General features: G+C 44.6%; 1 protein-coding gene across 1 annotated transcript in view; it reads right to left on the bottom strand.

Moving 5' to 3' along the window:
- Positions 1-12,558: 12,558 nt before the first annotated feature.
- The window catches only part of THBS4 (thrombospondin 4), a 55,091-nt gene continuing 51,228 nt past the window's right edge, over positions 12,559-16,421 (bottom strand). The window contains exons 21-22 of the mRNA XM_088839900.1: positions 14,007-14,146; positions 12,559-13,455 (exon numbers count right to left, since the gene is read on the bottom strand). Of these exons, the coding sequence (XP_088696026.1) occupies positions 13,394-13,455; positions 14,007-14,146 (202 nt within the window). The 3' untranslated portion in view covers positions 12,559-13,393. The remainder of the gene's footprint in view (positions 13,456-14,006; positions 14,147-16,421) is intronic.

The raw sequence follows: 16,421 nt of genomic DNA, 5'->3' as shown, positions 1-16,421 counted from the left end.
GTGTTTAATCTTAGTGGTCTCCATTTGAGTCTGTTCCAGGTCTACAGGCAATTTGTGGTTATTATTATTATTATTTTAACATTTATTTAGTTGTTTGTGCCCAGTCTTAGCTGCAGCATGCAGGATCTTTAGTTGTGGCATGTGGGATCTAGTTCCCTGATCAGGGTTCGAGCTTGGACACCTGCATTGGGAGCATGGAATCTTAACCATCTGGGAAGTCCCCAGCTTTTACATTTGGGTCTCTCTTGTTATTTCCTCACAAATGAGGCAGATCTAGCACGTCCTTAAATCTATGCACTTTGCAAAGCCGCACGGCCCCGCTCAGCTGCTGGTGAGGGGGGACTGATGTTCCAGGGTGCTCAAGAGCACCCCTCATTCGGTGACTTGCTAGGGGACTCACAGGACTCAACATGTAGTTGACTTATAGTGATAATTAATCCCAGCAAAGGATACAAAGCAGGATCAGCAAAGGAAAAAGGTACATGGGCCAACATCTTGAGGAAACCAGGTGCGAGCTTCCAAGATTCCTCTCCCAGCGGGGTCACAGGAGATGTATTTAATTCCTTCCAGCAAGTAGTTGCCACACCACATGTGTAATGTCCACCAGGGAAACTCATTAGAGATTCTGTACCCAGATTTTTACTCAGGGCTGGGCATGTAAGCACACCCTGCCTAACTTGTACCAAAGTTCCAGATGGCCAGAGGAAAGCAGGTGTTCAGCATAAGTCACATTGACTTATGGGTACACTTATCAGTTCTGAAATGGGGTTCCGTTCCGTTCCGTCGCTCAGTCGTGTCCGACTCTTTGCGACCCCGTGGACTGTAGCCTAACCAGGCTTCTCCATCCATGGGATTCTCCAGGCAAGAATACTGGAGTGGGTTACCGTTTCCTTCTCCAGGGGATCTTCCCGACCCAGGGATCGAACCCGGGTCTCCCGCATTGGAGGCAGACGCATTAACCTCTGAGCCACCAGGGAAGTGGGGTAGCTCTCCCCAAACCCAAGCTTGCGGGTGCCAGCCAGTGGCTAACTTGGCCAGCAAGCTTTTGTTTTTTTAATATTTATTTATTTATTTTGCTGCCCTGGGTCTTACTTGCGGCATGCAAACTCTTTGTTGTGGCATGTGGGATCTAGTTCCCTGATTAGGGATTGAACCTGGGTCCCCTGCATTGAGAGCAGAGTCTTAACCACTGGACCACCCGGGAAGTCCCAGTGAGCTTTTTTTTTAAAGGAATGGTTTAATATTATGTGAGAGTTGGACTATAAAGAAAACTGAGCACCGAAGAAGCAATGCTTTTGAACTGTGGTGTTGGAGAAGACTCTTGAGAGTCCCTTGGACTGCAAGGAGATCCAACCAGTCCATTCTAAAGGAGATCAGTCCTGGGTGTTTGTTGGAAGGACTGATGTTGAAGCTGAAACTCCTATACTTTGGCCACTTGCTGCGAAGGGCTGACTTATTTGAAAAGACCCTGATGCTGGGAAAGATTGAGGGCAGGAGGAGGAGGGGACAACAGAGGATGAGATGGTTGGATGGCATCACCGATTCAATGGACAGGAGTTTGGGTGGACTCCGGGAGTTGGTGATGGACAGGGAGGCCTGGTGTGCTGCGGTTCATGGGGTCACAAAGAGTTGGACATGACTGAGCAACTGAACTGAACTGACACCTATAAATATAATTCACTATATAAACAGAGTAATGCAGAATAACCAAATAGTTCTTGTACTAGATATAGAAAACACAATTTTATCATTCACATCGATTCATGATCAAAATTGCAAGCAGGCTCTTAGGATAGCTGTCCCAGTTCTGCTCTGTTAACTCTTTTCTGCATAGTTGATGAATATTTTCCATAACTATATGATAATTTCAGGTTATGGAGCCACTGACACCAGGTTTGAATCTTCCGTCTGCCATTTATAAAGTAGGTGCCATTTACCCAGGCCCTTGACCCTTCCATGCCTCAGTTTCTTCAGTTACAAGAGGCATCCTTTCCCTGCCCCAAACTTTCCCTCCCCGTCCTCCTCCCTTGCAGGTTGTTGTCAGGATTAGAGGGCATGTGTGCAAGGTGTCTGGAATGCTCGCTAAGTTGAGCTACTACTGTTATCCTTAGTCTTTTTCCTCCCTGTCTTTGTTGGGGTGTGATATTTTGGTCTGATGCCTGGGGTGGACAGCAGTGTGGTGGAGCTGAATGAAGGTGAGGAGTGAGTGGGGGCCTTTTCTTTGTCCTGGGGCAAAGTGGGGCCCACTCCCCACCTGCCCTTTCTCTGCTTTCTGTCTGGAGCGGCTGGCATGAGCACTCTGCCTCAGTGGACCCCCTGGCACATCGGCTCTGGCCAAGTCAGAGTAGTTGGGGCGGGAGAGGAGATGGAGGGTGGGCTGCTTATTTCCTTGGCTCCCGTGTGGGGTTTTGCAGCATGGCCGTGCCCTTCTACCCAAGGTCCTGTTGGCTGGCATGCACTGTGCCCCACCCTCTCCGGAAGTGGTGACCACTCTTCCCATTTGCTCTGTCAAGGGTCGTGGGAACAGCACCCATCTCTTGCTTGGTGGGTGGAGGGGGACAGGGAGCAGAGAAAGGAATGGGATACTCTCTTTCAGTTTCCTGGCCACTATCTTCTTTGAAATAGCTCTTTTATTAATTTCTTCTCAATTGTGAATTTGAGCACCTTCTGTGTCTTGTGGAGCAGTGCTGGGACAAGGAGTGAGGACCCCTGGATTAGAGTCCAGGCTGAGCCATTCAGGAGCTATTGGACTTGGTATGAATCAGTCAGAGGGCTGGAGTCTAAACCCTCCTCTGTAATCCCAGCCAGCCTCACAGACTGCCTTGGACATTGCAAGTCGAGGGTCTCAGACTGGGTCACCTATAGGGGCCAGACAGGAGCCTAATGAATGAAGAGGGCTGAACGGGGTCCAGGGGTGCCTGGAGGACATGGCCCTCGCTGAGGTTCCTGGGCAGGGATGTAGATGGTGTGGCCAGATATTTTGAATTTTTTGAGGGAAGCTGGAAATATGAATTTTTCTGTGAACTCTTCCATGTTTTAAATGTTTGCTCAGGTTAACAAAACCAACAAACAGCCAAACAACAGTGTAAACACTGCAGGCTGAATAGTTATTTATTCCATTTCTGTTAAGCCACCTGTCCTGGCTTGGGACACTGCCTTCTGCTCCCTGGAAAATTCTTCCTGGGAGAACTTAGGATATTAGGACAAGGCTCTTTTGACCCAGCTAATAGATGGGGAAACAGTGTCAGACTTTATTTTTGGGGGCTCCAAAATCACTGCGGATGCTGATTGCAGCCATGAAATTAAAAGACGCTTACTCCTTGGAAGGAAAGCTATGACCAACCTAGATAGTATATTAAAAAGCAGAGACATTACTTTGCCAACCAAGGTCCGTCTAGTCAAGGCTATGGTTTTTCCAGTGGTCATGTATGGATGTGAGAGTTGGACTTTGAAGAAAGCTGATCGCCGAAGAATTGATGCTTTTGAACTGTGGTGCTGGAGAAGACTCTTGAGAATCCCTCGGACTGCAAGGAGATCCAACCAGTCCATTCTAAAGGAGATCAATCCTGGGTGTTCATTGGAAGGACTGATGCTAAAGCTGAAACTCCAATACTTTGGCCACCTCATGCGAAGAGTTGACTCACTGGAAAAGACTGATGCTGGGAGGGATTGGGGGCAGGAGGAGAAGGGGACAACAGAGAATGAGATGGCTGGATGGCATCACCGACTCGATGGACATGAGTTTGAGTGAACTCCAGGAGTTGGTGATGGACAGGGAGGCCTGGCGTGCTGTGATTCATGGGGTCTCAGAGAGTCGGACACGACTGAGCGACTGAACTGAACTCAACTGAAGAACTCTCAGAATTGAGTAAATACGGGTTCTTCCAATAGCCAAATATGTTATAGATTGTCTAAGAGCAAGGGAATCTAGAGACTGGCTTTAAAGTTTATCTAATCCTAAAAGAAATGGTTTTTGCAATCATGATCAGTACTAGAATGAAAATGACTTTCACTCATACAGAGGCCTGGACTGAAGCCAACTGGGTTTGTGCACTTTTTTGTAGCCCTCGTAGTGCCTGGCACGTGGTGATTGCTCACTGGGTGTTTGGTGAGTGCATGAGTAAGTGAATGAACGTATAATGAACAGATGGAGAATAGCTCTTTGCTCGACACAGAAAGCCATCCTGTGAACTCAGGTTGAGGGACATTGAAAAAGGCTTCTTCAGGCAATTCCTGGAAGAGACCAACGATAATGGGGCTTCGGTGTTCATTCAGAGCCTAATTGCAAAGATTCAAATTTAGGTTGTTTTACATCTGGTGCTTGTTTTTTGTTGAGTTGCATGTTTTGGTAAATGAGAGTTCTTAGGCACTCAACTATTCTCAGTTAACATAGCGCTATGGGTGGAGCACTGTTTATAAGTTTTTAGTAAATTGCAGTGGTTGTTATTTTGCTTTTTTTGTTGTTGCTGTTGTTATTTTACTTTTAATGAACTTTAGGAGATGTCTCTTACTAATAGGTTAAGCAAAAAGAGCAGTTTTTTCCCCCGAATTTTTAGAGGATTTCTGCCACCTCGTGGGTTCTTTGGAGAAAGACAAGAATTTGAAGCAGATAGCTTTTGGATTTGATGTCATAGGCTTTTCCAATTCAGCAAACACTTTAGGAGGTGGTGGGGAGAGTATGGAGAGGAATATCACACTGTCCTCATTCTCCCAGGAGCTCTCAGTAGCCACGGGGTTTGAAGGGAATTTCAAAATGCTCTCAAACCCCGATCCTCAGAATTGTGGTGGGAGAGGGGTGGGAATGTATGGCCTGTGATGATAACTCATGCTGTGCTAAGTCGCTCAGTTGTGTCTGACTCTTTGCGGCCTTATGGACTGAAGCCCGCCAAGCTCCTCTGTGCATGGGCTCCTCCAGGCAAGAATACTGGAGTGGGTTCCCATGCCCTCCCTCCAGAGGATCTTCCTGACCCAGGAATCGAACCCCCATCTCTTACGTCTCCTGCATTGACACACGGGTTCTTTACCACTAGTGCCACCATACATTAATGGGGAAATTTTCAATGAGAATTTTTGTTCTATAAATTTTTCTTAGATCTTAGGTATCTGCTACTGTTTAGTCAATGCTGTAAAATAAGCATTAAAGGAGACTTCCCTCTGGTCCAGCGGTTAAGACACACTGCTTCCAGTACAGGGGTTGCAGGTTCCATCCCTGGTTGGGGAACTAAGATCCCACATGCCATGAGATGAGGCCAAAAATAAAATAAAATTTAAAAAAATAAGCATTAATGAACAAATATTTAGATAAAAACCTGAAACGTGGCAACAGTGGTTCACACTTAGTTGGACAAGTCTTTTTTTTGTAGACACATGCTCCCAGCAGGGATTCCTGTTGTATTTTCTTGTTTATCAATTTGATAGTACTTAACAAGTTAAACTTCATGGGGAAAAACTTGTGTGCTAGTTCACGGCTTGGATCAAGCACTGAAATGAATCCTTTTTTCAGGGTATCTTGAGGTGAAGCTGTGACTTCTGTCACAGCCAACCACCCACCTGCAGCACTCAGCTCAGGAGCTCTTTTATGAAATTTCTAAGGTGAAGGACGTGGCCTGATCTAAACCTAGGTATCTTATAACTTTAAGAAAAAAATTTAATTAGTAGGAGCTGAATAATTCAAGACTGATTTGTAGTGGCTTAAGAAACTAAGTAGGGGTCCAGCCTTGGTGGTGTGAATTAGGAGTTAAAATCAAGGCTGATTGTTTTGTTTCTATTTTAATTGCTCTCATTTATATCCTTTAATCATCTATACTTCTCTTAGACAATATTCTGCTGAACCCATTTAAACTGCTCATTGGTTTGTTTGACACTTAAAATTTGTGGCTACCCACTCCAGTATTCTTGCCTGGAGAATTCCATGGACAGAGGAATCTGGTGGGCTACCGTCCATGGGGTCGCAAGGAGTTGGATACAACTGAGAGACTAACACTTTTACATACTTTCATTGCCCCTGGCTTGGCTACCCGGAGGCCTCACCTCTGATCTCAAGGTGTGGGCTAAGTGTCCAGTCCTCGGTCACAACAAGTGCCCCATCAGAGGCTCCTCCACCTCCTCATGGGTGTGGGCAGACCCCACCACCCCCAGAGACTACCAACCCATTCCCCACTATGCCTCTGCTTGGCCAACCTTGGGGAATCCCTTTTTCTTTTCCTAGCCACCCTGCTCTGTCCCTAGAGCAATTTGTCTCATTCCTTAAGTCAGACTTTTCCAAACAGTATCACTGGAGGCTATTCTGTTTTTTCAGGTGTGCCCCAGATGTCCAAAGGTAATCGTACCCTTTAGACCGCCAGTGTTTGAGGTCACTCAGAATGTGGTGGGGGTAGCATTTGACCTACCTCCTGCTCTTATTTCTCTTTCCCTCAGTTCTTCTGTTCAGGAAGAGGGTGGACCCTAAGCTTATTATCTCAGAGGGGCTGTGGAGGATGGCCTGGTGATGCCCCTTCTGTGAGGTGATGTCCCCGGAGCCAGGGCAAGCTGCACCAAGGCAGTGACAGTCCCCTCTGTAGAAATGGGCTGTGCTCTAGAACACTTGTCAGTGACTTACTGGCATTGAGGATGCATTTCCCAGACTCCTCCAAAATTAAAGAAAAATCTAAGTGTTGTCATTGGGCTGTTTTTGTTGGTCTTGTTTTTTCCTTATAAGGGAAGCCTTTGTACACAGAAAACACAATTTATGGCTTCTTTAGGTTCTTGCAACAACAAAAAAGAATCTGGTCTAGAGGTGAGGAGACTTAAGAACTAGGTCATTTATACATGAATCTAGGGGAGTGGGATATAAAGACACCCCTGTCTGAGCAGCATACACTTGGGGTCCCTAATAACACTGGGACTATAGGAGGGCTCAATTTCCCCCGCAGGGTCATGAAAAACATCCCCTTCATGGAACTACCTGGCTTTCACTGCTGAGGGCCTGGGTTCAATCCCTGGTCAGGGACTAAGATCCTGCAAGCCTTGTGGTGTGGCCACACACCCCCCAAAACCCACATAGCCCTCCCTCCCAAAACCAGGCAGACAACCCCCACCCCCCAAAAAATGAAAAAGAAAAATCCATTTCAGTGTCCAGAGCTCCAAATCTTCAGCTAATAAACAACCTCAGTCCACTGAGTTCACCCCAAATTTCTCGAAACAGTATAGTTTCATTAGTGTGTAAGGGTCTTTTATTCCTGAGAAATCTTACAATTAAATACAGAATTGCTGAAACCATTGTCTTAATATTTTTGTGTGGTGTTTGGGAATTATCTTTGACTATGTACAATCAAGATTGCTGGGAGAAATATCAATAACCTCAGATATGCAGTTGACACCACCCTTATGGCAGAAAGTGAAGAAGAACTAAAGAGTCTCTTTATGAAAGTGAAAGAGGAGAGTGAAAAGGCTCTCTTAAAGCTCAACATTCAGAATACTAAGATCATGGCATCTGGTCCCATCACTTCATGGCAAATAGATGGGGAAACAGTGGCTGACTTTATTTTGGGGGGCTCTAAAATCACTGTAGATGGTGATTGCAGCCATGAAATTAAAAGACGCTTACTCCTTGGAAGGAAAGTTATAACCAACCTAGACAGCATATTAAAAAGGAGAGACATTACTTTGCCAACAAAGGTCCATCTAGTCAAGGCTATGGTTTTTCCAGTGGTCATGTATGGATGTGAGAGTTGGACTATAAAGAAAGCTGAGCGCAGAAGAATTGATGGTTTTGAACTGTGGTGTTGGAGAAGACTCTTGAGAGTCCCTTGGACTGCAAGAAGATCCGATCAGTCCTAAGGGATATCAGGGTGTTCATTGGAAGGACTGATGTTGAAGCTGAAACTCCAGTACTTTGGTCACCTGATGCGAAGGGCTGACTCATTTGAAAAGACCCTGATGCTGGGGAAAATTGAGGGCAGGAGGAGAAGGGGACGACAGAGGATGACATGGTTGGATGGCATCACCAACTCAATGGACATGAGTTTGGGTGATGGACAGGGAGGCCTGGCGTGCTGCAGTTCATGGGGTTGCAAAGAGTCGGATATGACTGAGCGACTGAACTGAACTGATGTGGTATTTAAAGTACTTGAAATATTTAGGATAATTTGGTATGGTAGAAAATCTAATAAATTGAACTTGTGATTCCAATGAAGAATGTATAATTGAGTATTTGATTTTAGCCTTGTAATTTTAAGCCAAAAAGTATAGAAGAATTTGGTTGATTATATAAATAATAGTCAGGTGTTAAGATAACTTATGGTATACAGCATTCATGTAATATGAGTTAATTAGGTAGGTTTTGTCAGACAAATGACAGAAAAATTTATAATTGAAATTTTAAACATCATAGATTTATAGTATATTAAAAATGTAGTATTATAGATTAATGTATAAAATTTATAAATGCAATTTTAAATGCTTTAGGAAATTTAATTACATTTGCAAATGGGACTAAACAATCAAGCTTAAAGGTGGTTATAAATTTTCCTATAGAGGACTAAGTAGATTTGCATATTTATAGAGTATAGAAGAGTAGTAAATTTTTTTTAAAACTGAAGTATAGCTGACTTACAATGTGGTGTTAGTTTCAGGTGTATAGCGCAGGGACTCAGTTACACATGTATTCTTTTTCAGATTCTTTTCTCTTGTAGGTTATTACAGAACAGGACCTACTGTGCTATACAGTAGGTCCTTGTTGGTCATCTATTTTATACATAGTAGTGTATGTTAATTCGATCTCCTAATCCATCTCTCCTCTCTCTTTCCCCGAGTAGTAAGATTTTTAAGTTGAACTTAGAAGTTTAAGATTTTTGCTACTTGCATCTTTAATTCTAAGATACAGGAATAGTAACGTGGGGGGAAGAGGGAGGCGCTTCCATTCTCTCTTGGGTGGAGATCGAATGTGCTCCCCTCCCTCTCTGCCCCTGCCCCCCTGGGGCTGTCTCCCGATGCTCTTCGTGCCCTTGCTCTGCCCCAGGAAGTCTCCCCGCTCCGGTGGGAGTCTACTAGGCACAGTCTTTTTCCCACAGTGACTTACCTCTTCTCCCTCCCAGGCATACCTCCCATGTCGCAGGACCTTTGATCTCAGGCAGAAGTCAGGGGGTGGACAAGCAGTGGAATGAACTTATCCTCATGAGTGAGTGAGTGATAGTTGCTCAGACTCCTAGGGTTGTTAATGAAACTCAGAGGAGGACCTTACTAAATGGGACTCTAATCGGAATTTGAGGCACTGTACTACCAACTGAACTATCAGGGAAGCCTAAGGTTGAGATAAGCATTCACAAGTCCCGGGTTGCGACTTGGGGAAGAGGCACCTGCTAGTCTGTCCCTATGGTTTGTATCTGGCATTTGACTAGCCTCTCTCAAGTGCTTCCTGATTTTCACAACTTTTGCACTTCTTTGGTGTTTTAAATTGAATCTATTTGACACATAACGTGTGAATTTAAGGTGTACAATGTGTTAATTTGATACATTTGTATGTTGTAATTGCTGTTACAGTGGTATTTGGCACCTCTATCATATTATGTAATTATCATTTCTTTTTAGCAGTTGGGATAATTAAGTTTTAGTCTCAGTTGGTTTGATGACTGGAGTACAATATTTTTGTGTATATTTACTGTACCGTGCATTGGATCTCTAAGACTTATTTACTTCTCACTGCAAATTTGTATCCTTAAACAACAGCAGTCTTATCCCTTCACTCCCCATCCACTAGTAACTACCATTTTACTTTGTTTATAAAAATTTTAACTTTATTAGATTGACTTATAAGTGGTGGCTCAGAGGTTAATGAGTCTGCCTGCAATGCGGGAGACCTGGGTTCGATCCCTGGGTCGGGAAGATCCCCTTGAGAAGGAAATGGCAACCCACTCCAGTATTCTTGCCTGGAAAATCCCATGGACAGGGGAGACTGGTGGGCTACAGTCCACAGGGTCACAAAGAGTCAGACAGACTAAGCAACTTAACTTTCACCTTTCATAAGTGATATCACAGTATTTGTCTTTCTGTGTCTGACTTTGCATAATGCTCAAAGTCCATGCACGTTGTTACAAATGGCAGGAGATCCTTTCTTTTGTCTGAATAATATTCCATTGTCTATATACCACATCTTTTTTTATCCATTCATCCACTGGACATTTAAGTTCTTTCCATATCTTGGCTATTGTGAATAATGCGGCAATAAACATGGGAGTGCATATATTGCTTTGACATACTATTTTCATTCCTCTCGATATATACTGAGAACTGGAATTGGTGAATCTCATGGTAGATCTATTTTTAATTTTTTGAGGAAACTCCATACTGTTTTCCACAGTGGCTGGACCAATTTACATTCAAACAGTGTATAAGGGTTCTCTGTTCACCACATCCTCGCCAGCATCTCTTGTCTTTCTGATGCTAGCCATTCTAATAGATGGGATGACTCTCACTGTGGTTTTGATTTGCATCTCTCTCATGCTTGCTGATATTGAACATCTTTTCATGTGTCTGTTAGCCATTTTGATGTCTTTTTGGAAAACTGTCTATTTAGTTCTCTGCTCATTTTAAAACTGGACTGTTTTCATTGAGTTGTATGGTTTTTCAATATATGTACTTTTGGGTATTAATCCCTTACCCAATATACAGTTTACAGAATTTTTCTCCCATTCTCCCAAAGGTTGTCTTTTTCATTTTGTTAATTGTTTCTTTTCTGGTGCAGAACTTTTGAATTTGATATAGTCCCATGTGTTGATTTTTGCTTTTGTTGTTTGTGCTTTTGGTATCATATCCCAAAAAAAGTCATTGCCAAGATCAGTCAAGGAGCTTCTTCCCTAAGTTTTCTGTTAGGAGTACTTCTCTACTTCTTAAACAAGAAGTTTTCTGAACACTGCAAGCTTTCTACACCAGCCTCCAATGATGAAGAATGTATAAGGTACGAGAACCCGGTCGTGTGTTGATAAATGCTTGGCAGTCAGCAGTCTGGAGATCTAATTTGTAGTGTTTGCCAGTTTCTGTGGTGTGAATACCATGATGGCTAATTTCAAATTTTCAACAGATTTAACAGCTGGCTCACAAAATTCCCAAGACTAGCTCTCAAGAAATGGCATGCTCTGGTTTAAGCACACCACTGGGGCTCCCTGTTCTATTTTGCCCTCTAATTGGTGGAAAGATGAAAGTTACATATACAATGTAATAGGCTTCTGAGGTATGGAATTACGTTCTAAATGCCCCGTGAGTCCACAGTACTGTCATGTTCATAGACCCAAAAGTGCTGATTATCTGGAGATCTTCCTGTGGACTACTGCTTTTAGGGAGGAATGGCAAGCCACTCCAGTACTCTTGCCTAGAAAAATCCCATGGACGGAGGGGCCTGGTAGGCTGCAGTCCATGGAGTCGCTAAGGGTCAGACACGATTGAGCGACTTCACTTTCACACATTGGAGAAGGAAATGGCAACCCACTCGTGTTCTTGCCTGGAGAATCCCAGGGACGGGGGTGCCTGGTGGGCTGCCGTCTATGGGGTCACACAGAGTTGGACACGACTGAAGTGACTTAGCAGTAGCAGCCCAGCTAACAGCAGGGAGGCTGCCTCCTCTTCCTGTCAGCCTCAGGGAGGAAGTGCAGGGGAAACACAGGAGCACAGGACAGATCTGGTAAGTACACCAGTGTCACTGAGAGTCAGATCAAGATACCATAAGACTTCAGCTCAAATTAACATCCATGTCTGATCAACTGACACATTTTCCTCTTACAAATGAGTGTATTAATATTTCAAGGTAGCGGGTTTGGCATGCAATTCAGTGATTAGCATGAAATCCCCCGAGAGTCTGTGGCCTTCATCACGTATCGGCTGGTAAAGTGCCATGGCCTCCAGAGAAAGGGCACTAAAATGTTACAGTATAAAATAGCTTTTATGCCTGTAAAGGTGTACTCTATGCCATACAGCGGGTGGAGGGCCAGAGGGCTCCTGAAGGCCGTAAGGGCTCAGGAAGTAACCTCTCAGTGAGATAGAACAAGCAAGGCAAAGGCGGGAGGACTGAGAGATGACGCTCTCCAGCCATACAAATTTACTTTTCCTTCCCGGGCTCTTTTGAATTGGGACAGATCTGTAGATGTGTCACAATAGCAGTGCAGCCCCGAGACCCTGGGAGGCGGCTCCTGTAGCAGGGTCTGCCTGCGCGATTAGACAGTGTCGGCAAGCAGGGGGTTGGTGCACAGGCCTAAGCTGTGTCCCGTCACTGAAGACCCTGATCGAAGACCCTAGTCCTGGCTTTTGAAGCAACCTATGCCTGTAGGCTTTACAACGTGAGGTGGCCCGAAGCCCTCCACGCCTTGTATTGCTCATGCATACGTGACTGTAGTTTCTACCGAAACCATAATACAATGATGGTGACAGTGTTTATCCTTTATTTATGATTTACAGTATTCCAGGAATTCTGGAATAGGAGAAATATATTGCTGCCCAGCAATATTCCTTGACACAGAAATCTAAGGGAATTTATTAAAAAAATTTGCCTGGCTCATTTGCCTCACAAATGCAATGGGAGAAGACCTAATGCAAAAGTCAGGCAAGTTTCTGTCCTGAACATACAGTGAGGCTGCTGATAATAGATAGTGTATGTTGTGAGCAGCTTTCTGAGTTGTAGGAGGGCTCATATCCATATACATTATTGTCCTTATTACTTAAGAGTCAGCCATCTAGCAAAAAATGGACTGGAAATCTCCATACCAGGTATTTAGAGTATATAGACTGTAGTAAGATGTGGTTCCACTGTTTTTCCATCGAACTGAACTGAAGATGTGGTTCTTTAATTCTCAATTAGCTGACATTCCACTAGGGGGAGCCAAATATATAAAAAAGCACAATTGTTGAACGTGCTGGTAGAGGTCTGGGTGGAAGGCCTGTGGAGGGGAGAGGGTATCAGAAAGAATTGGACAAACTTGACCCAGGATTGGTCAGGAAAAGTCTTCACAGGAAAAGCGTCCCTGAGCAGTGTTTATGAGGTTCCTTACCCCAGATAAGGAGGCTGCTGAGGTGAGCATGGAACCGTCAGGCTTCTCTGTGAAAGAAACAGAAGGTGAGACCTCTGGCCTGAGCCTTCTGACTGATGTACATGGTCAATCTCACGACTAAGGAAGAAAGGTCCCCTGGCAATTCCTGTGGATTCCACAGAGAACAGCAGAGTCCCCGTCAAAGCCTGAGCCACATGGAAGTGATGTCTGGGTAACATGGTTTTTAGAAATTATCTCTTCTTTATTGCCACATTCATATAAGAAGTTTGGTATATCTGGGTGGGCAAAAAGAAAGCCACATTGTATACAAAGAAAGTTGTAGGAAGTTAAAAAACATGACTTCAGTGTTTGGAAAAGCAATTACGGATTGTGTCCTCTGTTTATTTATCCAGGCGATCAAAATTCTGGGTCTGAAATTCTTGGAAGTCCTCTGGGATGGTGTCTGCAAAGGAGGACAGGTACAGGGGCATTAGGAAGGCTCCCTCCAGCCCTAGTGCATCTCGAGCTGGGAGGCATCCTGTAGGGGTCGCTGTCAGCCCGCCCAACAAGCCCCCAAAGAACCACCCCCCCACCCCAAACCCCGCAGCCATTTTCTACCTCAGGCTGCTTTGTGAACTGTTGGCTTAAAGCCCAGGAGCGTCATTCACAGGCCAAAAGAAAATGAGCAGGCAGAATGGGTTTTGAGTTTATGATTATGTTTGAGCTATATGAAAATGAAGGCTTCCTCTCAATTAAATCTGCCTCCATCTCTCACAGAACCCTATGTTTCAAGCCAAGCAGTTTAATAGTTTAATTAGCTAGGGTTCCATCTCCTCATCTATCAAATAGGAAACGTGAGATCTGCCTTTTGCTTGGATCACAGAGGGACCCTCAGATTTCAGGAATACGTGGCATGACTTTCAGCTTCTGGGAGAGATGTGTTCTCTACAATAAGGTGGCATTGTTTGATTTTTTTTAGTAGTAATACTATTCAGTAACAAGAATGTACATTACCATTGCAGCGATATTTGAGGTTGGACCAAATGATGTTTTCCTGGGAGAAGCAGAACACTCCGAGCCGGCCTCCACGCATGGTGGTGTCTATGGTGACCCCAGAGTCAGCCACCAACTCAGAGCCTTCATAAAATCGCACCCTGTGGACAACGCAGCCGGAGTGGGTTTCAAACCAAGGTCAGGGGGAACCACCCATCAGAAGACAGGGGGTCCCACTTCTCGGCCACCTACGTCTTTGCTCTGGTTCATCTTCCACTTTTCCCAGACCTGGACTGTGCTTCCGACTGCTCTTTTCCCCTTTCCCTGATAGACTGGGAGATCCAGGAGGTCAGGGACCACCTGTCCCTATCTGCCCTTCTTCTGTCTCTCGAAAGGCCTACATGAGGTTGGGCACCGAGTGCAACTCAATGGGTCCTTGCTGACGAATCAGAAAGCACAATACGACCCAGGACCAAGAGGCTTTGTGACTTCACTGTGCAGTGAAGTCCAGACATCACGTTTAAAAACCACTGCTCTTCCCTAGGTCTGACTCATATCATTTAATTGGTGGGATCCAGGAGCAATGATTTTCCTCAGGAGGAACAGCATTCCCTAAGCAGGATTTTAGAAATGTGGGGGGGGCGGCATTTGGGCTGTCACCATGGCATTTAGTGGCAGAAGGCAGGGATGTTGGGTGGCTTACAAGGCTCTGGAGAGAACAATGAAAACCTGTTCTGCATCCAGACACCTTTGGGGGTGCTCCTCCAGACCCTTGGGTGGGAACAGACCCTTGGCCTGTTTCTAGTTATCTGGGCTTAAAACCCAACTCAGTTGTGAATATCAAGTATTTTTGCACTAATATCAACTGATTTTTTCCAGGGTAAACTGATAAACTGTTGAGTACACTTGAGTCTTAAACAACGTGGGTTTGCATGGGCCCACTAATGTGTGGACTTTTTTTCCCCCATAAATACTATTTCACTACATGATCTGCAGGTAGTTGAATCTGCAGATATGAACCACAGATACAGAAGGCCGACCATGGGACTTGAGCAGCTGTGGATTTTTGTTCATTGCAGGTCTGGGAACCAGCCCCTGAATTGTTCAAGTCAACTGTACTTCACTGTCTTGTTTAAAAATTAAGCTGTTCACTATCTTACTGGAGTCTGGTCGATTTACAATGTTGTCTTACTTTCTGCTGCACAGCAAAGTAGACCAGTTGTACATATATCCCCTCTTTTTAGATTCTTTTCCCATAAAGGACATTACAGGGTACTGAGTAGAGTTCCCTGTGCTATACAGTAGGTCCTTATTATCTGTTTTATAAATAGTAGTGTGCATGTGGCAGTTCTGACCTCCCAATCTGTCCTGTCCCCCCTGGTAACCATAAGGTTGTCTTCTACGTCTACTGCTTCTGTTTTGCAAAAAGGTTCACTTGTACCCTTTTATTAGATTCCATACATAAGCAGTATCATACGATGTTTGTCCTTCTCTGTAGCTGTCCATTAATTTAGAAATTCACAACAGTGCTGGCAATACCACGTTGTGGCCATGACATGCGATCTGTAGCAGGACATCACCTCTGCAGTGATTCTAGGCACACGGGCCAGCAGCAACCTCACTGAGTGTTCTGCTATGGTTGTGTCCAAGCACTTACACGATTTTGTTATAAATCTTATTTCTCCATTAGGGATCAGATTGATCCTTAACATCATGTAGGTAGGTAATATTTTCTATGACTTCATTTGGGATGGAAGAGGCGGCATTTCAAAATATTTTTTGTAAAAAAAGGGGCATGCAGCTTAATAGGGCTGAGAATATGACAACTTCCCTCTAGACAGACATCACATTTGGTGTAAAGAGAAAGACAAAGTATGAATTAGCTTTCATGATTTCCTTTTTTTCACTCGGCAGCTTTCCTGCCCCGGTCAGGAAAATGCAATCAGCACCCCTTCCTAAAGAAGTGCTACATAAGCTGGTGTGGATCTGTAAGTCTGAGGAATGAGACAGTAAGTACATTGCTGCTGCTGCTGCTGCTACTTCAGTTGTGTCCGACTCTGTGCTACCCCATAGACGGCAGCCCACTAGGCTCCTCTGTCCCTGGGATTCTCCAGGCAAGAATACCGGAGTGGGTTGCCATTTCCTTCTCCAAAGTACATTGACTACATGTCAAAGATGTGGTTCTAAGACATCCTAGCTTCTGAGAATAGGTGTTTGTTTTTTTAAACAGTCCTACAGGGAAGTTCCAAGGGCTTCCCTTGTGACTCAGACGGTAAAGAATTCGCCTGCAATGTGGGAGACCCACGTTCGATCCCTGGGTGGGGAAGATTCACTGGGGGAGGGCATGGCAACCCACTCCAATATTCTTGCCTGGAGAATCCCATGAACAGAGGAGTCCAGTGGGCTACAGTCTATGGGGTCGCAGAGTCGGACTTG

This window comes from Moschus berezovskii, chromosome 9 (genome assembly GCF_049115385.1).
Source record: "Moschus berezovskii isolate FMDL1 chromosome 9, NW_MosBer_1.0, whole genome shotgun sequence".
NCBI classification, from domain to species: domain Eukaryota; kingdom Metazoa; phylum Chordata; class Mammalia; order Artiodactyla; family Moschidae; genus Moschus; species Moschus berezovskii.
Note: the sequence above shows the minus strand (reverse complement) of the source record. Positions and strands in the feature narration are given on the sequence as shown.